At 40.9% G+C, this 27,120-nt stretch overlaps 2 protein-coding genes across 2 annotated transcripts in view; one reads left to right on the forward strand and one right to left on the reverse strand.

Annotated features, from left to right (window-relative positions):
• Positions 1 to 2,065: 2,065 nt before the first annotated feature.
• LOC125238950 lies at positions 2,066 to 4,108 on the reverse strand. The gene is made up of 3 exons (XM_048146450.1): positions 3,604 to 4,108; positions 2,790 to 2,919; positions 2,066 to 2,078 (listed from the first exon to the last, which is right to left on the reverse strand). The coding sequence occupies exons 1-3, from the start codon at positions 4,106 to 4,108 to the stop codon at positions 2,066 to 2,068; spliced, it is 648 nt and encodes a 215-aa protein (XP_048002407.1).
• Positions 4,109 to 6,091: 1,983 nt separating this feature from the next.
• The window catches only part of LOC125238951, a 29,120-nt gene continuing 8,091 nt past the window's right edge, over positions 6,092 to 27,120 (forward strand). The window contains exons 1-6 of the mRNA XM_048146451.1: positions 6,092 to 6,126; positions 15,052 to 15,117; positions 23,808 to 23,975; positions 24,457 to 24,595; positions 25,706 to 25,918; positions 26,353 to 26,421. Coding sequence (XP_048002408.1) covers positions 6,092 to 6,126; positions 15,052 to 15,117; positions 23,808 to 23,975; positions 24,457 to 24,595; positions 25,706 to 25,918; positions 26,353 to 26,421 — 690 coding nt within the window. The remainder of the gene's footprint in view (positions 6,127 to 15,051; positions 15,118 to 23,807; positions 23,976 to 24,456; positions 24,596 to 25,705; positions 25,919 to 26,352; positions 26,422 to 27,120) is intronic.

Genomic DNA, 27,120 nt, shown 5'->3' on the forward strand with positions numbered 1-27,120 from the left:
TATAAGCAATATTTATAACATGTCAACTGGGGAAAGGCTTGGGCCGGGGCGAGGTCGGTCAGTTGCACGCTACGTAGGTACAGACAGGCGCACCTAATGTGCTTGAACTGATTATCCATATGTGGCTAACACAATCTATGTATAATGACTAATGTGTTGTGTTGAACACAGACTTAAATATTGTCCAACTAGGGTACTCCGCAGTAATTGTGATATCACAGTGACAGTCCATCGCCCACATTACAATTGTACCCATATCCCACAGTCGACTTCTCTGACACGGGGGAGAAAAGGTGTGGTGAAATCCTTAGCCTGTCACAACTCGGGGTAAATTTATCATTCCTCTTTCTTAATCGAATAATAGGGACAGATAAGTTCAAATGAAAATTGTCTCAAATATCAGAACACGCCTCTATTGTTAAGACGTTAGTGCGTTTCAACATTATCCGATCCGATATCGGATGTAGGACCGATATTCTGTACATAAAAGGCGCCATCTTTGATTTTTGCCTTTGAAATCCGGAAAAATCGGATCGGATAATGTGATAACGCTCTTAGAGCGCGTGTTCCTATATTTTTGAGAGCTTTGGCAGCTCCGATATATCTGACGACTGTACTAAACCCCGCGCACTTACAAATTGTACCGAAGTGGAGTCCTCGTCTAAGAAATATCGATTGTGTACATTGGCGGGCTATTTCGGTTTTTGACGCATCACCCACTCCCCCCGCTCGACTCGGGTCAAGAACGAGTCGCGTTTCCAATACTTCCATTGTTTTTTTACCATTCTCATTTCAAAATGTCTACTTATTATTTCCTGGATGCCAACTACTTAGAAATTGCAGGCGCAATTCTGCCGTAACTTTTTAAAAGGCTTCTTCTTAGAACATTTTCTTAGATCTTTACTACCTTCACTATTTCGTAACCTCATTGTAGGGCCGATATAGACGGACTGAAAATCTGCAATTTTGTATGGGACTTGCACCGGCCCTAGACTTACGGCTTCGACTGCTATACAAATAATGTCGTTTAAGCAGTCTGATTGAATCTACTTTTAAGCAATGCCGTTTAACATTGGATGTTTATCAGATACGGTTATTAAACTGTTAAACAGTAATTTACACTCCATTTTCCACCAAAAATACGAAAGTTTGAAGCCCCCGAAACCGTGAAAACTTGTTGCTGCGAACTTATCAAAGGCTCATTATTTGGAGGACTTTAGGAGTGTCTCGCGAAGCTCATGAATCATGGCGGCCCTAACTGACACGCACACTTCTACACACTGTAAAACAACACCTTAACACTACTTAATACGGTTCAATTTACATAAATAACTGGATAGGTCGTTATCGGTCATGAAAAACAAAAGAGCATCGATGAATTCATCGCTCCGTTCTGATTTTCAATCTAATTTGTACGTGTATAGTGCCAAAACAGTATAGTGCCAAAAATATGTGCAGAGGATTTTATTGCCTGAACACTAAAATAGTTAATTTAAAAGTGGAAAACTACTGCCTTGGGTGGGACCCAAGAGATCGTGAGTTCCAAGTTCCAAGCAGCGATTTTCCACTTTTACATGTTATTGTAAGCCTGGTAGCATCGACTGCAAGGCAAACGTTTCTGCTTCTCGAAAAGTAGGTACTTAAGGTTGCGAATCCACTGGGCCTAGTTTGGGAGTAAATACGTTTTAGATTAGGAACGGGAATGTTATTAGGTGTAATAAAATTTGAGTGTTATTTATAGTGGTGTAGGGTTGGTATTGCGGTGGGCGCGCGGCAGGTTGGTTGTCACGCGATGCCAGGGCGAGGTTATTGAACAAATATGACAAGACATGCCTGTGTACTTCGATTTCAGGGAGTGGAAATACATCCTAATGTAAGCATCACAATGAATAACATTCTGTATAGGTATATAGCCTTATACTGATCGTAGCTCATCTGTGCATGGGCTTAACGAATGTCAACAGTAAACGTCAGATTTGGCGGCACTTCACTTTTAGGTTGTAATAGTTTTTTGTACGGATTGTGACGACTGATAGTAGATGATTAATTGATATTATATTCCTGATTAGTAATTGGCACTGTAATTGGAACAATCAATGTAATAAAGCAAATTTCATTTCATTTCATTTATTTCTCACATATAAGCTAACAGTGTTTCACCAAAACGCTTACACGGTATACAATAAAAGACTAAGAGCTAAACAATTATAAATAACATGCAGGAGATATACAATTATACATTTAAAAAAATATCAAAATAAAAAATGTCAATAAAATTATCAAGAATCACTAAGTATTAAATAATATCAGGTACCAAATTTATACGTTATAAGTCAGGACAAAAATAACAATACAAGTACAACTACGCAGAATCAAGTACCGGCATGACAGCTTTTAAAAAAACACCTAACCGGTCAGCAAATATGTCGGCATCCTGGACCTGCATTAATACCTCATTTATTAGCGAGACGGCCCGGGCGGACGGCGCATTCGCAGCACGCACAGTACGCGTGACAGAGGCTGCCAGTAGGCGTCTACGCCTTCGAGCAGGACGTGCACCACCCGAAACCGAATCTTCCCCCAATGGGCAAAAACTGGGCAGAGGAACAGCCAGCCCTACGCGGCCCAACACACTGGGATTGTCGACCCTACCCCAGAACAGAGAATGGTAATGCGCTATGAGGAGCTTTTTACGCCTGAGTTCTAGAGAGTCAAGGCCAACCATCCCTAGGACGAATTGGGAAGGGTACAGAAAGGGATAGTATCCATAAACCTTTTTATAGGCAAACCTTGCAAATTTGCGCTGCACCCTTTCGAGCATAAGTGTATACTTCGCCTCGTGTGGGTCCCATACCATAGCTCCATACTCCAACCGACTCCGGACATAAGCATAGTACAGCGCCAACGATGGCCTGAGACCTGAAAATTGGGCAGATATTCTTAGGATAAATCCTAAAGTTTTGCACGCAGTTTTACAAGTCACCGTTATTTGCTCACGGAAATCAAGTTGAGTATCCATTATGAGCCCGAGATCCCGTATCTTACAAACTCTTTGCAGCTCACAGCCATGTAGGTGATAGGGATTAATGATAGGGTGTTTTGCCCTAGAGAAAGTGATCACTTTACATTTGGAGATGTTAAAGTGGAGGTGATTTTCTTCACTCCATGCCACAACTGCATCAATATCACTTTGCAATTGTTGACAGTCAGAATCACCTTTAATATCTAAAAATAATTTTAGATCGTCCGCAAACAATAAGCATTTGGCAGCACTAACGACCTTCGGCAAATCGTTGATCATAATTAAAAATTGTGTTGGGCCGAGAGTGCTACCTTGGCTTACTCCAGAATGCGTAAAATACGGCCTAGAGCAATAGCCTGCCAGCCTCACGAATTGATTCCGATTACTCAAGTAGTTTTCAAAGAAGCGCAACAATTTGGGAGAAAATCCTGCCATGGCAAACTTTTCAAGAAGGATGTCATTATCTACGACATCAAAAGCCTTCTTAAAATCAAAATAGGCAGCGTCCACCTGGCGTCGGCCATCCATCGCCATCGCGACATAGTCCACAAAGTTGCTAAGGTTAGTGGTAGTAGAGCGACCTTTGCGGAACCCATGCTGGTCATCGTCGAGCTGGGTGGATATCTGCCGAGTTATTTCACTGTCAAGGATTGTCTCAAATAACTTTCCAAAAACAGGCAGCACAGCAATCGGCCTATATCCCGTGACGTCCGAGCCTGAACCGCTTTTAGGCACTGGGGTAACCCTGGACCTTTTCCAGCATGCAGGGTAAGTCGCAGTTTGCAGGGAAAGGTTATAGATGTGCAGGAGTGGAACTTCCAGAGCCGATATGCAGTCCTTAGCCAGAAAAGGAGGAACCGCATCGGGCCCAACCGAAGAGCGAGGTTTCAGCTTTCGTGATGCTTTGTGCAGCTCCGAAGCACCTACACTGTCAATAGAGACACACATTGCATCGTTCTTGCTCTTATGTGCAGCCTTGACTGGATCCAGTTGTGGCTCCTCCGTCTGGAAAACACTGCAGAAATAACTGGCAAAAGCATCAGCGGCATCTTGCCCCGTTACTGTAATATCCTGGTAAGTATACATGTTAGATTGCAGTCGGTCATTCCGCTTGCTTTTGATGTGTTCCCAGAATTTTTTAGGATCGCGTGTGATGTCATGTTCAATTGTTTCCTTATAACGCTGATACTCTTTCTCTATTAAAAATTTTGCTCGTCCTCTGTAATATTTATAAAGTTCGCGGTTGTACATTGAACCGGTTTCTTTATATTTTTTAAAATGCGTAAATTTATTTCGGATGTTTTGTATTATTTCCTTAGTGTACCACTTAGGATAACAGTACTTACAATTATTACTTGGTAGCCACTGTTTCTTTATGGGGACAAAGTTGGAAAAACAAGTTTTTAACTTATCATAAAAAACATTACAAGCCAAGTCAACTTGTTTTTCCTGACATACTTCACTCCAGTCAATGTTAGCAATCGCTTCGTAAAGTGCTCTGAGATCAGATTTCCTAAAATCCCATTCTAATTCAGGTAAGGGGTTAAAACTTAATCGTCTTTCGACCGACTTCTCACGTCGATACAGCTTAACCGTGGCCGATAATGGGGGGTGGTATGCGTCAGGGGGCACCAGTGCACTGACGTCACCTGACACACCCACACGTTCAGGACACAAATCACTCAATACTAGGTCCAGAATACCTCCATATGAGTTACATATAGAGTTGTACTGACAAAACTTGGTAAATTCAATAAACATATCATATTGTCTTTTAACATTGGCACTGCAAGAGTTTAAATTAAAATCGCCAAAAATTAAAATATTTAAGTTAGGAAATTTACAAGGAATATCTTCCAAGCAATTTAAAGTTTGAATGTAAAGACTATCACTAATATTAGGGGGTAGATATATTACACAGCAAACAAATTTAATATCTTTCCATCTCACGATTGTAACTGTAGCTGTTAAATGTAGCTGGAAGCAGTGGTTTAAATGATAAACCCCTATACCGGAGCTCGATGGCCATGCCATGCCATGGAGTCATGCCCTCAAATGTAACTGGAAGCAATGGATTAAATGATGGACTACTGTAACTGAGCTCTTGAGCCTTTGCGTGGCTCACACTAATAATATGCGGCGTTCCATGCCTGAAGAGTCTTCGTGCTTCGTGTGTAGGAAATAGCTTTATAAAATAAACATATAAAAATAAAATGCATTTATTTCAGACTACTTCAGTCCATAATTTTGTTAGACATTTACAGTCAATCTAAACATAAATGTGTAGCTGAGACCAGTATTTAATTAATGACCACTGTTTATATCAGGTATATCAGGATTTATGTATGTGGAGCATTTGGATATGGAAGGTAGGGTTGCCACTGTTGCCAGATGGCCGAGATTTGGTAGGCTTGAGGTGCCATAATAATAATGGTCACTTAAGTATGTAGGTCACACATCAGTCAAAGTTTCTTATCGTTTCGCCGAACATTATCGCAAACAACGCAAATGTCGTAAGTGTCGTAATCGTAACTGTATTGTGCGAGCGACTGTTGCGAGATGTTACCGACATCGCGTCATCATAAATAAATGACGCAATGACGATTTGGTGATTTACGAAGTACTTTCCTGTTGGAGCAAAACAATGCGAGTTTGTGAATTCAAAAGAAGGGACAAATGATACTCGTCACGAACTGGTGGAATTGGGCCAAAATTCAACTTTGATTTGACAGTGACTGTACCTATTACCTTATGCTGCAAAGTTATGTGATCCCCTCCCTCCCTCATGAAAGCAAATGTAGGGACACAGCTACGTAGGCGGTAGGTGCATATTCCCCCACCTCTAAAATTGGAGGGTAGAAGTTTGTATGGACAATCCACAATTTTCGAATTTAGCGAGCGGAGCCGCGGGCAAAAGCTGCTATTTCTTAAAGCAAACGTTAATCAAAACCAACACAACACAACTATCAGACATAGTTTAACTATGTTGTTTTATGACCTTTCCTACCTCCGCGCGGGTTGTTGACTCCGGGAAAGTGAAACCGCTTATTGCAACACTTCAGATACAAAATGGCGGACACTGCACGAGTTGAAGATGGACTTACGTTAGCGTGCTGTGATGTGATATGATACGTTCGATGTATGAGTGACGTATGATGTAATGAGCATGTTAGGTTGCTTACATGCGGCTAATCTTGTCTAATTACTTGAATGGCATATTCGTATACATATGTTTTCTGATAATGAAAAGACAAAATACCTATACGTACTACGAATACTTCGACCGATGCTGTGTTGGTTTGAGTTTATTTTTAGCCAAAATTTGTATCCATCTTATCTTATCTTAAATCTGCCGAGGCCCTTACGGATACACTTCGACCTATAGTACACTGGTCAAAAAGAGAAATAAAAAAACAAAGTGTGATGTAAAGCTGCATTTTTGGTATGTTATTTGGGGTCCTTGGGGGAATGTAGGACTATATTTTGCAAGCAAAAAAATGGTGTGCTAACTTCGTAATTTAAAAAAAAAAGTAAAAAAAATCAGACTTTTTTTGGTTTTTGCCGTTTTTTAAAAAAACCATGCATTTTTGGTCAAAAGTTGCTATGTAATGTTGAAAGCGCATTAAATTCCAAACAGTTTGACATCTTTTTTATCAATGTACGTCAAATATTTTTTGAGATATGAAGCGTCAAAAAAAGAGCATTTTTCTCCTTTCTATGAAAATATTCGTTTTGCTAATATTTTGAGACAGATATCAGCAAAACAACTCAGGCTATTTCATAAATTGTAAAATAAAAATGAAGAATATTTCACTAGCTTTCATTTAAGATCAAAAGAGTGCCAGTTATTTAAAAAAATAGGATTAGTCTAGTATAACTGGATCAGAAATAATCGGTGGATGATAATGGCCAAATGGGATAGTTTACATATATTTACAGGAGGCGTAGCGGAGAACGAATTATTATTATTTGGGGGCTGTTCAAGTATTACTCAGACACATATTTGCGTATATCATATCAACATTTATTTAGTAAGTTAAGTTTACGGTCAGAAAGACCTCAGTATCGCCGCTTGGCGGAAAAAAAAAATTACGAGTAGAAAACCCTCATTAATTGAATCAGATTGTTCCGAAATTGTTCTTGTACGGACTGGTTTTTAAAGCATATCACTGAGGGTCAATAACATCGATGCAATCTCACGAGCGTTGTCGTGGACGTGCCCGAATCATAGTATTCTCCGTTTAACGAAATATCAGTACATAGTACGTGTTGTATTGCACGCGCAGGTCTCTCACCGCCGCGCAGGTGTAGTCGGACTATAACTCGACAGTATACACGCTTGTACAAACACTGAGGAACAGCTGTCTTTTTACGCTGTCACTACATTTGGCGAATCTTCTAGCCAACATGATGTTTGCCCTTACTGCGGTGGCTCGCCTCTGCCTCTCTATGTCCTCCTGGTCTTTTAAACTGGACAACAAGATGTGGCCAAGATATTTGACTTCGTGTACTCTCCGAAATTGAACTCCATCAAGCAAAAGAGGTGGTACTTGTGTGGGCATATGTGCTGCCCCCATGAGCATAAATTCAGACTTGTCCGGATTTTATCTCATGTTATGCTGGCTGGCGTATCTCTCGCATTCTGCAAGTAACTTACGCATGATGAGTGTTCCCACAGATGGTGCTAGTAGGACCATATCGTCTGCATATGCGATGTGATTTATCATTTGCCCATTGATGGAGCAGCCAACCTCGGTACTGGTCAAAGCCTGCGACAGCCCATCTATGTACAATTGTACACGCTGTAGAGAGCCGGAGACATACTGCCTCCTTGTCTCACGCCACAGTTTAGCCCGCTGGCTGTGGACAGAGTTGACTTCCATCTTACTACGTTCTTCTGCTGGGAATACCACTTCTCCAGTACCTTAATAATTGGCGTGGGCGCTTTCCGTTCCCGTAGTTTATTCCACAGCAATTGGTGGTCAAATACAACTCAAGTGGACTTTCTATCACTACAGGAGTTGTGCCATCAAAATGCAGAACCAGGACCCTCAAAAAGGAAAAAGTAAAATGTAACTAATTCTGTTTTATTTTTCTAATTTACTAAACTTCAAAATTTTACTGTATTTTATTTCTTCATTAGTAATAGTCCAATCGATGCAAAGTTAGTTTAGACAATTTTTTAAGATAAACGGATATCAAAGAAAGTAAGATCGAATAGATAGCACTTTCAACCTAAAACTTTTAGCGTAAACTATTTTACCTTAACCAATCTACCAGACTCTTGGCTTCTCTATTTATAGATTTTTTTTTGTTTACCAAAGTAACTATTCGTCTTACTGACCTTTATTTGCACTAAAACTAAAGCAAAATAAATTTTATAAAATGTTATATTGCAATATATATCATATCATGAAATATTTTGCAGATATTTGTCTATAAATATTGGCAAAACGCTACATTTTATAAATGCGTCAAAAATTAACCTTTTTTGACGCTTCATATCTCGAAAACTATTTGACGGACATTGATAAAAAAGATGTCAAACTGTTTGAAATTTAATGCCCTTTCAACATTACAAAGCAACTTTTGACCAAAAACGCATAGTTTTTTAATAAAAAAATAAAAACCAAAAAAAGTCAGATTTTTTTACTTTTTTTTTTTAATTACGAAGTTAGCACACTTTTTTTTGCTTGCAAAATATAGTCTTACATTCCCCCAAGGACTCCAAATAACATACCAAAAATCCAGCTTTACATCACACTTTGTTTTTTTAGCCGATTTTCATGTAAGATTTGACCGGTGTATAGGGATCTTTTGTGTAATTACCTCATTTACCCCCCACGATCCTAAGATCCTTCAGCTATTCAGGAGCTTCTCGACCATCTCCACGTATCGGATGATGAGGCTCATGGGTACTTCTCTGAAGTCCTTTGGCACCAGGTAACCTGCTCCAAAGTTCTTCATTGTTTGTCTGAAAATTTGAGTCCATAGATGTGATTGATATTATTTATGACATACGTATGATTTTATTTATATGAGATGTAATTCATTTCCAATCGGAATTTCCAGACGCACTGCAATCTAACTGCAACTGATATGAAAACTGCATACCGACGTCCGGCAAGTCATATGTATCGGCCCTAAGATAAGATAAAGACACTTATGCATAACGGCCTTCAAGTTCGTAGAGCTTGTGATTGATAGGAATTTCACATCCTTTCTCTTTAAAAATCTCTAATCTACAGATTTACAGAACCATTAATATCCAAATCCGACTCAAGCTGATCCACTGTTTTGCATAATTATCGAAACATCGTGGGAAAGCGTTCCCAAACAGTCGCTCAAGCATATTGAATATCAAATACATAACAACGAATGTTTTAACACGGATCACACGGACATAATTGACTAATCATTTATCTACCTTATCTCTTCGCACTTAGAGTTAATAGGAAAGGTCAGTCTTATGTCTACCATGCGTGTTGAAATCTGAACTTTATCTTGATATAGATAGACTTACGCTTGCTTGATGGTTTATTGTTTTAAACGTTTATTGATCTATTGATAGCCATTAGCCATTGATGTAATATCAACATGAACCGCGCGTTACGATAGACTTAACTTTATGTAACACATACTAGTATTTATATTTGATGTTGTATGAATGATGGCCGTTATGGGATGGGCGATTGTTTTGAATCATTGTTCCTTGACCTTGACTGAGTGATACATCGCTATTTCCGTGTTCGATTGATTCCCATATGGCAGTACAGTTAGTTACCGAGTTTATTTTTAAACGAAGACGAACTAGGACCGGTCGATAGGACGAAAGAGGATATGAGAAAGGAAGAAGTGATAGAGGAGAATGGAAGAGGAAGCCAAGTTGTACCGACCCCGCATAACGTGGGATAAGGGTAGGAAGAAGACGAACTAAGATCAATTGAAAAGACTCATTTTTTTTTTTATACTACGTCGGTGGCAAACAAGCATACGGCCCGCCTGATGTAAAGCGGTCACCGTAACCTATGGACGCCTGCAACTCAAACAGTGTCACAAGCGCGTTGCCACCCTATTAGAAACTTGTACACTCCCTTTTGCTGTGTTAAGTACACAGCAAAAAGGAATGTACAAGTTCTAAGGAGGGTTCGGGTTGCCGACGACTCAAAGGACAATAGACGGAACAAGTTAGTTCCGTAAGTCCTCCCGTCATCAGCACACCGCACCCTCGTTGAGCTCTGGCAGCCTTACTCACCGGCAGGAACACAACACTATGAGTAGGGTCTAGTGCTATTTGGCTGCGGTCTTCTGTAAGGCGGAGGTACTACCCCAGTTGGGCTCTGCTCTAGATTCGAGCGAGACGATATCCGCTGTGCTGTGCCCTACCACACAAAGCGGAATATCATTCGCTATGCCCTACCTCCTCTCCTATGCCCTACCTCCTCTCATATGGCAAACATTTTCGTATTTGAGTTTGAAATAGACACATTCAAAAAGGAAGAACTTTGCTGCTTTTGTGTATGCAAATGCAGGATGAAATAAAATAACTATTAGACGGTCTTCCTTTGCCATATTGACCTTCCGGGGGTTGTCTATTGTTTGCCCGACAGTCATCTAAATATATAAAAGAAGAAGACTGACTGACTGACTGACTGACTGACTGACTGACTGACTGACTGACTGACATATCAACGCACAGCCGAAACCGCTGGTCCTAGAGATTTCAAATTTGGCACGTAGGTTCCTTATATAGTGTAGAGGAGCACTAAGAACGGATTTTCCAAAATTCGCCTCCTAAGGGGGTCAAATGGGGGTTCAAAGTTTGTATGGGGAAACAAGATTAGTTTGACTATTTTATTCGAAACTTCACAGGAAGATTCCTTAAGACATATGACTGAATACGTGTTTCAGGTTTTTTGAAAATTTAACCCCTAAAAGGATGAAAAGGGGGTGATAAAGTCAAAAAATCAATATGGGTATCGTTTTTATGGTTTATCGGGTCGCTGATCACGATAAATACGACGTTTTTAAAATCGAACGAGGCGGAAGTGAAATACCTTCTCCCCTGTTGTGGTGCAATGGGGTTTAAATATCAAAAAAATATATAAAAGAAGATATTGACTGACTGACTGACATATCAACGCATAGCCGAAACCGCTGGTCCTAGAGATGTCAAATTTGGCACGTAGGTTCCTTATATAGTATAGAAGAGCACTAAGAAAGGATTTTTCAAAATTCGCCTCCTAAGGGGGTCAAATGGGGGCTCAAAGTTTGTATGGGGAAACAATGTTAGTTTCACTGTTTTATTCGAATCTTCACAGGAGGGATCCTAAAAACATATGACTAAAGACGTGTTTCAGGTTTTTTGAAAATCTAACCCCTAAAAGGGTGAAAAGGGGGTGATAAGTCAAAAAACTAATATGGGTATCGTTTTTACGGTTTATTGGGTCGCTGATCACGATAAATACAACGTTTTTAAAATCTAACGAAGCGGAAGTGAAATACCTTCTCCCCTGTTGTAGTGCAATGGGGTTTAAATATCAAAAAATATATAAAAGAAGAAACTGACTGACTGACTAACTGACATAATATATCAACACACAGCCGAAACCGCTGGTCCTAGAGATTTAAAATTTGGCACATAGGTTCCTTATATGGCGTAGAGGAGCACTAAGAAAGGATTTTTCGAAATTCTCCTCTTAAAAGGGTGAAATGGGGGTTCAAAGTTTGTATGAGGAAACAAGATTAGTTTGACTATTTTATTCGAAACTTCATAGGAGGATTCCTAAAGACATATGACTAAGTACATGTTTCAGGTTTTTTGAAAATTTGACCCCTAAAGGGGTGAAAAGGGGGTAAAGTCAAAAACACAATATGGGTATCGTTTTTATGGTTTATCGGGTCGCTGAACACGATAAATACAACGATTTTAAAATCTAATGAGTTGGAAAAGAAATTTTTATGGGTATCGTTTTTATGGTTTATCGGGTCGCTGAACACGATAAAAATACAACAATTTTAAAATCTAATGAGTTGGAAAATAAATTTTTTCCCCTGTTGTTGTGCAATAGGGTTAAAATATCCAAAATAGCCATAAGTATAGGTTTAGTTTTTATCTATACTTCTGGTTCAAGAGATTTCATATTGACACGGAAGTTCCTTAGAGGACCACTAAGAAAGGATTTTTCAAAGTTCTCCTCCTAGCATGATAATTTGACAGGTAAAGGGACAGGAACGGGATAGGGTTAGGGTTAGGGATAGGTATAGGGATAGGGATAGGGATAGGGACGGACAGGGACGGGACGGGGACGGGGACGGGGACGGGGACGGGACGGGGACGGGGACGGGGGGGGGACGGGGACGGGGACGGGGACGGGGGACGGGGGGACGGGGGATAGGGACGGGGACGGGGACGGGGACGGGGACGGGGATAGGGATAGGGATAGATAAGGATAGGGATAGATAAGGATAGGGATAGGAATAGGGGACGGAGATAGGGATAGGGGAGGGACGGGGACAGGGACGGGACGGAGACGGGGACGGGGACAAGGATAGAGATAGAGACGGGGATAAGAATAGGGATTGGGGTCGGACTAATCGGTTGGCAATCGATATCTAGGCAGTGTAAAATGCAGGTGGCTCAGTGCGAAGGGATTAGTAAGTAGGCATCGGCGAGTATCCTGCATCCGTAATAACTATTTGCGGTTTTGTAGTTGTCGTTTTTATTATGTAAATATATATTTAATTTATATATTATATATGTATATATTTATGTTATTTGCTATTTGTATAGTTGTATATTATGTATTTATTCGTATATATTGCATGTTAGTGTAAGTTATAATTTATTATTACCTAGAATCCGTTTCCTGCGCCGTTTGTACTGTATGCCTACCATCTCCAATTCTCCCTCAATTGCTCAAAGGTTAACTGGAAGAGATCCCTTAAAGGGATAAGTTCGCCTTTGTACTTATAATAAGCTCTTTTTCCTGTGTGTTGTATTATTTTCTGGTACAATAAAGTGTTTTACTACTACTACTACTACTACTACTACTACTATTACATTCAATGTGCTGTAAGAAGATCGTTGTTTGCTTGCCTTTTATATGTTTACGTTTGCAATAAGTATAAGCAAAATGGAAAAAATTGTAAGCGATAATGCAAGGAAGTACTTTTTACCCTACCGACCATAGCGTCGAGATACTGGCTATGTGGGTTGTATGAAGTTTCCCCAGTATAAATATTTATATAGGTAAAATAAAAACATATTCGTACCTACTACCTACGCTGTGGTCGCTGTGTAACAATTCTACAATCATTGCAAGAATTTCTTTTAAAACAATAGTAATATGTGTAAGGTACAGTCAGCCAAAAAAGTGGTTTACCACTTTTCGATCAATAGAGTCGAAAAGTGGTAAACCACTTTCTTGGCTGACCGTACAGCAAATAGATCAGTTACAATGGCCCCCCAGGCGAGAATTGCCCCACTTTACCTTAATCGAAGTAATCGCGGACAGATGTACCTACAAAGAAACCTACTGATCCAAATGAAAATCTTATTTTTTGTAAACGTTTCAATAAACCTTCCAAAAAAGTGGTTTACCACTTTTCGATCGATAGAGTCGAAAAGTGGTAAACCACTTTCTTGGCTGACCGTACAGCAAATAGATCAGTTACAATGGCCCCCAGTCGAGAATTGCCCCGCTTTACCTTAATCGAAGTAATCGCGGACAGATGTACTCGTACCTACAAAGAAACCTACGGATCCAAATGAAAATCTTATTTTTTGTAAGCGTTTCAATAAGAATACTTTTATTACGCGGGCGAAGCCGCGGGTAAAAGCTAGTTTAACATAATATTCATTTGCCCGAATCTAACTTGCCTGAATTTCATTTGCCCGAATGATTTGTTTACCATAAAAATCATATGACATACTCGTTGTTTATCCGAATATTACCTTCCATAATCATACAATGCCATACTATTTGTTAGCCATATTATTAAGTGCAATAATATGGTTTCATAGAATATTCAAACGCCATAAGCAATTATTGCCATATTAATTGTTGCCCATATTATTACCTAACCTAACCTACTTTCTGATAGCAGTTTCATTTTCCAGGGGTCACAGTTCTAACCTAACCTAACCTACATTTCCAGCAGTTTCATTCTCCAGGGGGTCACAGTTCTAACCTAACCTAACCTACTTTCTGATAGCAGTTTCATTTTCCAGGGGGTCGCAGTTCTAACCTAACCTAACCTACTCTCTGATAGTATTTTCATTTTCCGGGGGTCACAGTTCTAACCTAACCTAACCTAACCTAACCTAACCTAACCTACTTTTCAAGCAGTTTCCTTTTCCAGAGGTTCACAGTTCTAACCTAACCTAACCTACTTTCTGATAGCAGTTTCATTTTCCAGGGGGTCACAGTTCTAACCTAACCTAACCTACTTTCTGATAGCAGTTTCATTCTCTAGTCCTTCTAGTACCTATTATACTAATTATATAGTAGTTTTCGATTCTGCCAAAGCACATTATGGAAATTGACTTTTCTGGACGCTAATTTGTATGACAAATGATGGTATGGAATGTGGTAATTACGGATTTCGATGATTCTGACAAATGACATTATGGAAACTGACTTTATGGGAAACAAAGTTTCTGGCACTAGATTAATATAGTAAACAATGATTATGGCATAAGATGTTATGAGAAACAATATTATGATTGTTGAATAGGATGGCAAATAAAATTATGGCAAATGAAATTCTGGCAAATGGGGGTATCCCGTGCTCATCTCATCACACAAATAAATGCCCTTACCGGGATTCGAACCCGGGAGCGCGGCATAGCAGGCAGGGTCACTACGCGCTAGGCCAGACCTGTCGTCAAAATAATAAGAACATTTTTATCAATACTTCATATGGAAAGGACTTTTATTACTAGAAGAAAGGGTAAACCTCGTAACTATAATAGGTATATCCATATCCTGACATGTAATATAACCATACTGTTTTGTTTGTTACAGGGGCGCGGAGCTGGGCGATGTCAGCCTGCTGCGACGGATGCCAAACGTCGAGGTGCTAGCATTCAGGTAACATACTTGAAAGAAGCTATTTGACTTCCTTTGCTTTTCATGTTTTATAATGAGTGTTTGCCACCGTGTGAATGTGATATAAAAAATGGAAACTCGGAAACCACAGAATTAGATTTACGTAGAAGAAACAAAAAACGTCATTAAAAATAAATATATAAATCATTAAAAACGTCCGGCTTGAAAATTTATTTTTACCTATCTTACTCCTGGTATTTTGGAATAGCAAATGTGTGCCAGATTGCTAAAACACACGTCGATAGTATATATTTCAGACAAAACTGCATTTATACCCAGAAAAAGCGTCACAACGAGAACGCAATGCTCCCGGTTCGCAATGACAGCCGTCAAAGCCCCTATCACAACAAATATAACTTTTTAACAAAAAATAAAACCGCCTTCAAAAATAAGCGCGTTACAAAACACGGAGAAACTAAAAAGCAAAAAATAATAAACCTTTGAATTCAGATTTCTTATCGTATTGCAATAATCTAAACATCCAAATTATAAACAAATCAATTATTTTTGTAGTCGGTACCAGACCTGTTCGTCGCCTTGCTATTGCCTGTTTGCCCCACCCAACCATACACAGGCTGGTACCGACTCCAAAAATAATTGATTTGTTTATAATTTGGATGTTTAGATTATTGCAATACGATAAGAAATCTGAATTCAAAGGTTTATTATTTTTTGCTTTTTAGTTTCTCCGTGTTTTGTAACGCGCTTATTTTTGAAGGCGGTTTTATTTTTTGTTAAAAAGTTAATTTATTTGTTGATTTTTAGTGGTTCCTAGTGATATTATATGTATCAGTCCGAATATATGTACAGTAGTGAAAGAATTATCCTTTAACTCCTAACCATTGAGGAGTTGACCTTCCATCATCAGCTCAGCCACATAAAATTACTACCGTCAGGCGTAAATACTGGTGTACCTTTGAAAAATACACCAAAAAACATTACATGTGCCTATAACATTTGAAGAGTTCCCTCGATTTCTCCAAGATCCCATCATCAGACCCTGACTTGGTGTCAATGGGACCATCTCGGGGTTATACCCGTTCGATCAAAAAAAAAATTTTGAAAATCGGTCCATGATTCTCGGAGATATCGAGTAACATACATACAAAAAAAAAAAAAACATTCAGTCGAATTGAGAACCTCCTCCTTTTTTGAAGTCGGTTAAAAATAATTGATAAATAAATAGTGTTTATAGCGAGTATACAAAGCTGTAAATCTCATTTTTGTAGTGTATCTGCTCAAGCGGTGTGCTTGCGATTTAAATCCAATCTATATAAGTTGGAAGTGGAAGTGGAGGAATCGACAGAAGTGACCTTTCTGCCTAAAAGAACCCCTGCAACTGCACTGCAGCACACAGCGGGGGCCCAGGCCCGCTGCCGCTGCGCCTGGGCCCACGGCAGGGAATCAAGCCTTAATTTTTTTTTCTTTATACTTTTAGTTAATTATATATTTAAGTGCTGTTTAGATTTATATTTAGTTTAGTTTTAAGCATTTTATATATATAATTTTTTAAGACCAGTTATTTGCTGATGCCTCTTTCTAACTCTGCTCCACCTGCTGCATCGTCAGAAAGCTATGTTCGTTGCCCAGAATGCACAAAACCCAACTACTTTAAAGGCTCTAGGGGCCTCAACATTCACATTACTAAAAAACATAAAAAAAACAGCCACAGCCAGCCTGCACCTACGTCGTCACAGCCTAACATCGCCGCCACGCCACAGGTCTCTACCTCTGATTCCCAAAATATAAATGTACCTTTTTGGAAGACTTTAAGTGACGCAAAAACCACGCGGCCAGTTCTAAAACGCGTACCTCGTGGTGCACGCGTGACTGTGGCTAAATTCCTCTCTGAGACAATCAAACAAATTATTTCGAACAATTCCGTCCACAGTTGGGAGAACCTTTTGATGTTTACGTTCAAAGTCCTCCATATTAAACCTGATAAGAGTAAAGAATCTAAATCACTCACAAAAATTATAAAACAAAATTGCTGCAGTGACAATACAAATAATCACCCTGCGGATAGTTTTAAGCGCCCTAGCGGAAATTTGTTTAAAAAAGTGGAAAGCAAAATCTCTGACGGAGACATCAAAGGAGCTGCCCGTCTTTTGTTTTCTGACGATGCAGTGGCACCGGCCAATTCAGACACCCTCGCAGCTCTTCTCGCTAAACATCCACCTTCAGACCCGAACCTGGATCTCCCGGATCCCCCTCAACCTGATGATCCCACTCTAATTGCATCCACCGAGGATGTTCTTGGAGCCATTCTTTCTTTTCCCAATGGTTCAGCAGGAGGCCTTGACGGTTTATCTCCACAACACCTCAAGGACCTTTTGTACTGTGGCTGCGGTGACACCAAGGAAAATCTCTTGAGGGACTTGACGGCTCTTGTAAACATCATGCTTGCTGGTCAAGTCCCTCTAGAGATCACAAACATCTTATATGGTGCAAACCTATGCGCCTTAACTAAAAAAGATGGCGGCATCCGGCCCATAGCGGTTGGCTCCACTTTGCGCCGCCTTGCAGCAAAAATAGCTTGTCGCTCTATACTTAAAGACCTAGCTCCCGAACTTCAGCCTGTGCAGCTCGGTTTCGGGTCCAAGAGCGGCTGCGAAGCTGCTGTCCATGCCGTACGGACCTATATAGAGCGCCAAGCAGGAGAGGTTCTTCTGAAGGTGGATATCTCCAACGCTTTTAATTCAGTAGACAGGGGCGCCTTGTTGACACAAATTAAAGATAAAATTCCTTCTACCTACAACTTTCTCTGGCAGTGCTACAGTTCCCCTTCTAAATTGTTTTACCAAACTGACCCTTTGTTTTCTTCCGTAGGTTGTCAACAAGGCGACCCTCTCGGTCCAGCAATATTCAGTCTCGCCATTCATCCCATACTTAAAAATCTAAATTCTAAATTGAACATATGGTACCTAGATGATGGCACCCTCGGAGGTGAAGCGATTTCAGTTCTAGATGATTTAGTGAAATTAAAAACTGATCTACAACTTATTGGCTTATCCCTTAACTTTTCAAAATGTGAACTCTTTGTTACAGAGACCTGCTCTAACAAAGAGCACATAATACAACAGTTCGAACAAGTAGCTCCAGGAATCAAAATTATTAATAAAGAAACGCTTCAACTCCTTGGTTGTCCCATCATGGACCAATCGTTTAATCGTTTCATAGACACGAAAATCGAAATTTTTAAAGCATCATCACATCGTCTGGCTAATATTAACATACATTCGGCATATTGCATCATAAAACACTGTTTATTTGTACCCAAATTCACATACATCCTTCGCGGCTCACATTTCTGGAAGCATCCTTCTCTGATCTCAAATTTGGACAATTTAGTTTTGGAAACTCTCACCACCATCTTCAATATTTCCTTTGGCGAAAGATCATGGACCCAGGCTAGCCTACCCATCAGGTTAGGCGGCTTGGGCGTCCGTAAAATTTCTAGTGTGGCGCTGCCTGCGTTCTTGGCTTCGGTACACGGTGCTCAAAACCTCATCGGGAAAATTTTAGCCCCTTCCATTGGGGTCCTAGAGGCTGCACACTGTACCGAGGCCAAGAATGTTTGGCAGCTAACATGCCCAAACACAGACCTGCCTGTCAACCCATGTTCGCAAAAGCAGTGGGACGGGCCTCTCTGCCATCTAACAAGGGACCACCTCCTAGAGACGGCTCTTGATTCGGCAGATCGGGCTCGCCTCCTCGCTACCGCGGAATGGGAGTCAGGTCTGTGGCTACATACACTCCCATCCACCACAATAGGAACATTGCTGGACAACACCACATTCCGGTTAGCCACCTGTCTCAGAATAGGGGCGTCAACAAATGTGCCCCATCGCTGCCAGTGCGGAGCTACAGTGGACAGTCTTGGCCACCACGGCCTCTCATGCAGCCGAAGTGCCGGGAGAATTCCTCGCCACGCCATCCTCAACGACGTCATCCGGAGGGCCCTTGCTAGCGCAAAAGTGCCGGCCGTCCTCGAACCCAACGGCCTGGCCAGGGTTGATGGCAAGCGGCCTGATGGAATGACGCTGGTGCCTTGGAGTATGGGTCGGCCGCCGCTCGTCTGGGATGCTACATGTGTAGACACCCTAGCTCCGTCCCATATTCCAAGCACTAAAGTTGGTGCTGGTGCGGCTGCATCCTCGGCTGAAGACCTCAAACGTCGCAAGTATGCCAACCACGGCAGTAGCTACATATTTGCGGCGTTTGGGGTTGAAACCCTGGGGCCGTGGGGGCCTAGTGCGCGTCGCCTCTATGAGGAGCTGTCCAAGCGCCTCATAGACGCATCTGGTGACCAGAGGGCTGGCCAGTATTTCGCTCAGCGGATAAGTCTAGCTATCCAGCGGGGCAATGCGGCCAGCCTTCTGGGCACCTTACCCACTGGCGACGATTTGAGCCAAATTTTTTATTTGTAGTTAAGTAGTATAAGTTTTTATTTGTAAGATTTTTAGTATAAGTGTTTAGTTGTAAGTTTTTACTATGTTGTTGTTTTGATGATAATTAATGAATTGGTTTTGAATAAAGTATATTTTAGAAACAAGTTCATCTATTTGTATGGCGGCCGAGCGTGTCAGATTTTGTACTGAAGTTGTTACTTGCCTGTGATTTTAAATATGTCTCAGGCCCTTGAGTGTTTATAATTTTTGTGTTGTATCAATTAAATATCACGTAACGAGGCATTTTTAATGTTTATATTGACTTCAACTTACAAAAATTTACGCCCGAAAGCTGCAAGCTGCGATCAAAGACGGACAACTCAGTGGATTTCACTGAGTTCATTTGACACGCTAAGTAGATACATTTGCTTGATCTATGGTATACAGGGTGTCCCAAGACCATGGGACATGAAGGGAAAGTACCTAAAATATCACAGATAGGATATATTGCTGAAAGAAGACTTTATTTTATTTTTAAAACTTGGTAAAACTGCATTCAAAAAAAATTTTTTTTTTTTTTTTAATGTATGGACAAATTTTAAGGCTAAGGAGTCTGCCATGTAAAATGTTAAAATTCATGGTCTTCCTTTTATCTCCGACACTATGTTATTTAGAGAAAGATAATCTTTATGATGAAGCCTATCGATCGGTATGACAAAATTACAGGATGTTTTTTTTTTCTCGTGTAGCGGGTTTGATTCCCGGTTTAACCATGTAATTATTTAAAAATCTATGAATGGAGTTTTACTTAGTTTTAAAAATAAAATAAAGTCTTCTTGTAGCAAAATACCCTATCTACGATATTTAAGGTACTTTCCGTTCATGTCCCATAGTCTTGGGACACCCTGTATATGACATCTATGTCGGAAACTCAAACTTCAAAGTTGTTTAATGTCTACGTCATGTAGCTAAATCTGATGATCTTAATATAATCACCATGCCAACTCAGTGTACATACTAGATAGGGTTTCTGCTCGAGAGTCTCGAACTCGAGACTTCTCGAGACTTTCGGCTTCATTCGAGACGAGAAAAAAATGACAGGTACTCGAGACGTCTCGAGGCCCGAATGTAAAGTACGACCTGAAGTGAAATGCAACTTTTTACCTTCTGCCCGGTCTCATCGCGAGGCGGTGGGGACGGTGTCGAACGGCGGTCATAAATTATAACGAGATAAAGCGATCTAACCTCTCATTCCAACGTAAGCTGGCAGCGACTTTGGCTAGTTTTGACAGCCTCATGTTATTTAAAAGCAATTCGTCATTACAAAAAAGTCAGCGCGTTTATGTATCTTGGGTCATTGATAACCTGCGAAGAGTGCTATGGCTAACTTCGACAAGATTTGGAAGAACAGAGGAATCCGACATCAAAATAAAGTGCGATTATTTCAATAATCTCGATATTTATGGACTTGGACCCCGAAAAGTTTTGATGTGGCTAAGATTGACGCTATTGAGATGTGGTGCTGGCGAAGACTGCTACGAGTATAACTTGAAAAGCTAGAAGAACTATCAAACATCTCTATTTTGCAAGAACTGAATATCACCACACGGCTCTCTAAAATATGCCAAGAGCGACCCTCAGATTTTTCGGACACATTATGAGAGCACCAATGCATAATATGGCGAATTAATGGTAAACATTCTTGGGGTGGGGCTCGTAAGAGATGGTCTGACTGTGTGAAGAAATCGTGTGGCGACAGCGTATACTGTGCAGTCCACATGGCTTATGACCGCGTTCAATGGAGACACGCTACTTGTGGTCGCGAACCTCGGCAATGAGGAAACGAGGAAGAAGAAGAAGTTATTTTAAACGTTTAATTTCAATGACATTATGATTTAATACATGACATTTTAATTTACTTAACCCGTGCACAGGCGGGGAAGTTAAAGGATTAGGTATTATTTTCAAGACTATAATTGTAGTTTTCTTGTAAAAATTTGATTTATGTTTATTTCAAATAAGATTTTTATTGCTCTTACGCATTTTTTTATGATAGTGTGGTGCAATAAAAACTACTAATCATATTGTTGTTTATTGTTTTATCAAAATTTTACCATTTATAAAAAAAAACTCGAGACTCGAGACGACTCGAGACTTTGGGCTCGAGATTTCTCGAAACTCGAGACTTCTAATAGGTCGAGAAATCAGAAACCCTAATACTAGACTGCAAAGGGAAAACCTTCGAGACAGATGCTATTATCCGGAGCTTATCAGAAGCTAGACTGGCGAGCATCATGCCACATAATCCAATCAGCTGGTCGCGACCTGTCTGCCTTGCATACTCTACAGACTCGGACGGTTCGTCTGTATTATGTATCAGTCTTCGATAGTCGGGGTGAGTCTGCGACGTGTGTTTAAAAGGTGCAGTTCTTTCTCGGCCAAAACTAACTGATACCTTGTAGGAGGTAGGGCATAGTGAATGATATTCGCTTTGTGTGGTAGGGCACAGCACATCGGATATCATCTCGCTCGAATCTAGAGCAGAGCCCAACTGCAGGGGAAGTATCTCCGCCTTACAGAACACCGCAGCTAATAAATAGCACTAGACCTACTCAAAGTGTTGTGTTCCTGCCGGTGAGTAAGGCTGCCAGAGCTTAACGAGGGTCCGAGGGCAGGTGTCCATAGGTGACGGTGACCGCTTTCCATCAGGCGGACCGTAATATGCTTGTTTGCCACCGGCGTAGTATAAAAAAATCTGAATAACTAATAAAAAGACCCAGAATATGTATCAATCAAACAATACATCCACCATCCACACCTTGATTCAAACATTATAACAACAAAAAAACAGAAAACATCCACAACACTAATATATACATTAAACGATATGTATTGGTCTTGTCATTTTTCTTATTATAAAATGTAATAATAAACTTCTTTGCGAGACAAGCCATATCCTTCATTTCCACCGATGAGGTATAAATTTTTTTTCAAATATAATTTTTTCCTACATGAACTCATATGACGTCACGAATTCATTAGAGCACTCAAGTTCCCTCACGTTCCCTATTGGCCAAGAGCCTGTTATGATTGGGCAACGCCTTCCGCGCCACGCTCCGATTGCCCCAGCCTTGCCAGTTGCCGCCGCATGACCGCAGCCGCACGAAAGGGCGGAAGCTGGCACCGGCTACTTGGCTAGCTCAGACCAACCGTTCCATCCTCCATAATTTTGATATAAAATACCTAAGAGGTTTACTTTTGTGATATAATATATCATCACTTTAATGCAAATAACAATTCGATCAGTAATTTGCCGGCCGCTCCAGTCATTTATATGGTCTTCGTAGTTCACCTAACACGCTACTCCACGTTTTGCTCGTTGTCGCACCCATCTAGACCCTGACAAGTGATATCAAGTAATCTAATATCAATAAATATATGTCAATCGTGCAATTCGTGCATAGCTATCATTCTACCAAGCAAAAGGTTGTGGTTTGTGGTCATGAAAATTCATTTGCATAAAAGTGGTTCGCATGAATGACAACTTAAAAAAATCAATGATATGATTGAGATGGAGGGTCAAGATAAGATAAGGAGGTCATTTTGGAGGGCATGTACGGGTGTGAGTGAAGGTGGCCGGTAGCTGAGCTAGGGCTAGTAGAGCTCTTCCTTACGACCCGTGTTGGGTAATGCGCCACGCTCTAGTTAGTGGACCCTCGCTTGTTGCCACCCGACACCCGACGCATGCAGCATGCCGGCAATGGCGGAGGCTGAAAAACTGCGCTTCAACTACTCATTATTTCAAAGTCAGCAGAATATGAAACAATCAAAATTGCAATATATCCGCCTAGAAAAGATTCGGAAAATTTTAATTATTTTTGTATATTAAAAATTCGGAAACTAGTGACACTACTCACGCTGTATGCAGTTACGGGAACATTTGGGGAAAGGGAACGAGAACACGGCTAATATAACTTGAAACTTAAAATAAATGAATAAATAATTGAACCTACATTACATCCCACTGCTGATGCTGGTCACAGGCGTCCTCTCACACGGGAAAGGCTCGGGCTACCGTTTCCATGCTAACCCGTTGCGAATTGAAGACTTCACATAGTTCATATACTTACTTATACTTTTGGATTGATTGCAACTGGACACTAAACTATATTAAATTAATCTTGGCAAGCAAAAGCAAATAAAACTATAGAATATTGAGGGAAAATCGATTATGATAAAGTAACTAACGTATAATTTAAAACGGTGTGTTTTTGTTTCCAGCATAAACAAGATCCGCGGCCTCCAAGACTTCGCCGGCTGCCGGCTGCTACGGGAACTCTACGTGCGCAAGAACGAGATCAAAGACCTGCGGGAGATCAGGCATCTCAGGCACCTTCCAGCCCTCACGTCGCTCTGGCTTGATGAGAACCCCTGCACACACCACCCACAGTAAGTATTTAAAAAGCTCTTAATTATTTAATCCTGGCCATGGCACCAAATTGTAACAACCCCACCCTTCTAATAAGACACTTAATACACATAAAACTAGCGTTAATAATAAAATTACATTGCTACGAAAACGTTTGCAAAAAAGACATCTAATACCTGCGGGAGATACGTAATTTTAGATATCTTCCTGTCCTCACATCGTTCTAGCTCAATAGGAACCCATGCACTCATCACCCATAGTGAGTTTTAGTTTTTGTGTTAATTCATCCTGGTCACGGCATCAATTCGTTACAGGTCTACCCTATCCAACAGTTCAACAAGACACACACAATTTAGAATTAGAATAAATCATATAACTGCGATAACTGTACTTCGGCTACGACGGCAAGAACGTAATCAGTCTTGCGGTTTCGTTGACTCAGGATGACAATGGTTCATTTTACCCTTCTAGTTTTGGTCATATATATTTTTTGTGTTTCAGATATCGACTAACAGTACTCCGAAACCTCCCGCGGCTAGAAAAGCTCGACAATGTGGCCGTGCAACAAGAGGAGTTAGAAGAAGCACAACGACGCGGCTCACTCATAGATTCAGACGATGAAGGATATCCACAACAACAGGTAACTAACCAGTCGACTTTATGGGTCGATACGGACATTACGGACGAAGTGCAACCTAAGTGTAATTTGTATGGGGAAAGTTGCATTGCAGTCCGTTTGTATAGGTCCTATTCTTTGCAGTAAGGTCCATGACACGATTTCCCAGACAAGCAATAAATAATCGTTGCACTACCGGCCTGCAGAGTGCTCTGCTAGTCGCTCGCCACTTGTATTGTATTGTAGAACGGGCGATTTTCCGCAACTCGACGTCTAGCGCCTATTTTGCGTGATAAGAGGGAGGGGTTGGCTAGTCCTGCCATCCCAACTCCTCGAGAAATCCTACCAGACCCTTGATGTTGAGTAGGACCTCGGGGAGGTCTCTCGGAGATCCGAGATATTTTGCCCTGTATGGAGCCACCCCGCTGCACTCCAGCACCACGTGAGCAGCTGTTTCCTCTGTCTCCATGCACCCTCGGCACAGGGGACTGTCCGTAGCACCTGTTATGAAAAGATGTTTGTTAAATAGTCCATGACCTGTTATGACACTGGTTATCATTCTCAGACGGACCTTCCCTAGTTGAAGGAGCGTTCTTGTGAGTTTTTCACTGATGCTGGGCATGGCCATTTTCGCTTGCCTGCATCCAGTCTGGTTTAGTTAGCCAGTGTGATGTGTGTAGTTTCCCTGTATATGATAGTAGCATTGAGCGTACCTTGCTGAAGGGTATCGGGAGAATTGGTTCTGGGCCAATGGCTCCCGCACTCGACCCCTGTCTGGCTAGCTCGTCTGCAGCATCATTACCTCGGGATCCGCTGTGTCCCTTGATCCATTGTAGGATGATCTCGTTTTTATGACTTACCTCCATTAGTCGTTTATGGCATTCGTGTATGAGTTTGGATGTAATTAAATGGCTCCTTAAAGCCATAAGGACTGCTCTACTGTCAGAGAGTATGCGGATGGAGGATCCTACTACCTTCCTTGCAGTTCGCCACTTATTATTTATTAATTTATTAAGGATGATTAGGACCGACTGCCACCTAACTGTTTACAGTTAACAGTTTGTATGTCCCTTTAGAATGTTGTCGTACACTTTTTAAATCATAGCTATTTGATAGAATAATGTATAATTTCAGGAAGCCTACGCAGAAAGCGTGCGGAGCAGCGGCAGCGCGCGCCGCGCCGCCCGCGCGCGCTCCAACGACTCCAGCCCGGAGCGCGACGAACCCCACTACCGGGACCACAGGCCCGAGCCCGACTACCGGGACCAGCGGCAGGAGGAGTACCGCGAACACCATAACACCAGACACGAGCAGGACGCGTATCGGGATCATCAGAGACACGAACAGGTAACCTTAATAACATGTAAAGTGAGTCGATCTTGTTCGAGAGATCTCATTTACTATTTCCTTAACAGCAGCTAAACATAACTACGATTAATAGCATTTGTATGCCAGATGACAAAATTGTATGATTTTATCTATATTTGCTATGGATATTTATTATTTATTCATTTGTTTAACGTGTGTAACCCTGATAAAGAATAAAGTAAAATTATAATTGCTTGTATTTTTTTCGATATAAAAAAGATGTATGTAATTTTGTATGTGTTGTGAACTAACCATTGTCTGTCCCGAAGTCGAATTTGTGTTTCATTCTTTGTATGCTTGTAATTAGGGGAAATTTGTCTTTGATCTAAATACATCTACTTCGACTATTGTATGTGTGTGTGTGTGTGTGTGTGAGTGTGTATGTGACTAACCGGGGGGCATGTTGGCGACAGGGCAGCGACCACAGCTCGGAGGGCGCGCCGCTCGACGCGGAGCCCCGGCCGGAGAGACAAGAACAGCAGGTGAGAGTGGTGAGACCGAGGCATTTGATAAACGCGCTTCGAGTAAAAACCGGCTTGGATGACCATCATCCTGCCATTCCTGCCTTGACAGACATTAGTTCAGCAACACATTCTAGTCATTCTACTCGTAAAGCACTAAAACATTATCATTAATGAATAATGAGAGATTCAAATGATTACTTCTAATATAAAAATAATATACTGATGTGAATTTTACACCACTATGGTACTCATTATCCCATATACACAACCCTATCTCCACTACACCACCACCACAGTTCTATCACCCGTCCACTATCACTACAAAACTGCAAATGATCGGCTAACTAAACTAAAAAAAAACTAACTTCGTTGGTGTTCGGTAAATCCTGGTCACGGCACCAAATTATAACTGCACCAGCTTAGGACGCTTCATGTTTTGGTTCGATTCTTTGGTTTCCTGTTTATGTAACGTGACGCTACTGGCGGCTAAAGCGTTGTTTGGTCTCATGGATTTGTTCTAACATGTTTTGGTTCGACACGTCACATTCACATCGTTGTAAAATTGCACAAACTATCAGATCAAGGTAATTCAGCATCGATTTTGTAAAACTGATATTAACTTTGAAGCATGAAAAGGTGAAGGGTAAGATTGTAACATAGATGTGTAGTTTTGGGTTATAAACACTTCTCGCTTCGATTTATCGAGCGTCGAAGGAA

This window comes from Leguminivora glycinivorella, chromosome 24 (genome assembly GCF_023078275.1).
Source record: "Leguminivora glycinivorella isolate SPB_JAAS2020 chromosome 24, LegGlyc_1.1, whole genome shotgun sequence".
NCBI lineage: Eukaryota > Metazoa > Arthropoda > Insecta > Lepidoptera > Tortricidae > Leguminivora > Leguminivora glycinivorella.

Bases quoted from the DNA above. Each gene is read 5' to 3' on its own strand.
- LOC125238950 (XM_048146450.1), bottom strand. From the start codon at position 4,108: ATGTATACTTACCAGGATATTACAGTAACGGGGCAAGATGCCGCTGAT. The intron at 2,920-3,603 runs GTCGCTCTACTA...CCCAATTTTCAG, and splicing joins CCAGCATGGGTTCCGCAAAG to GTCTCAGGCCATCGTTGGCG.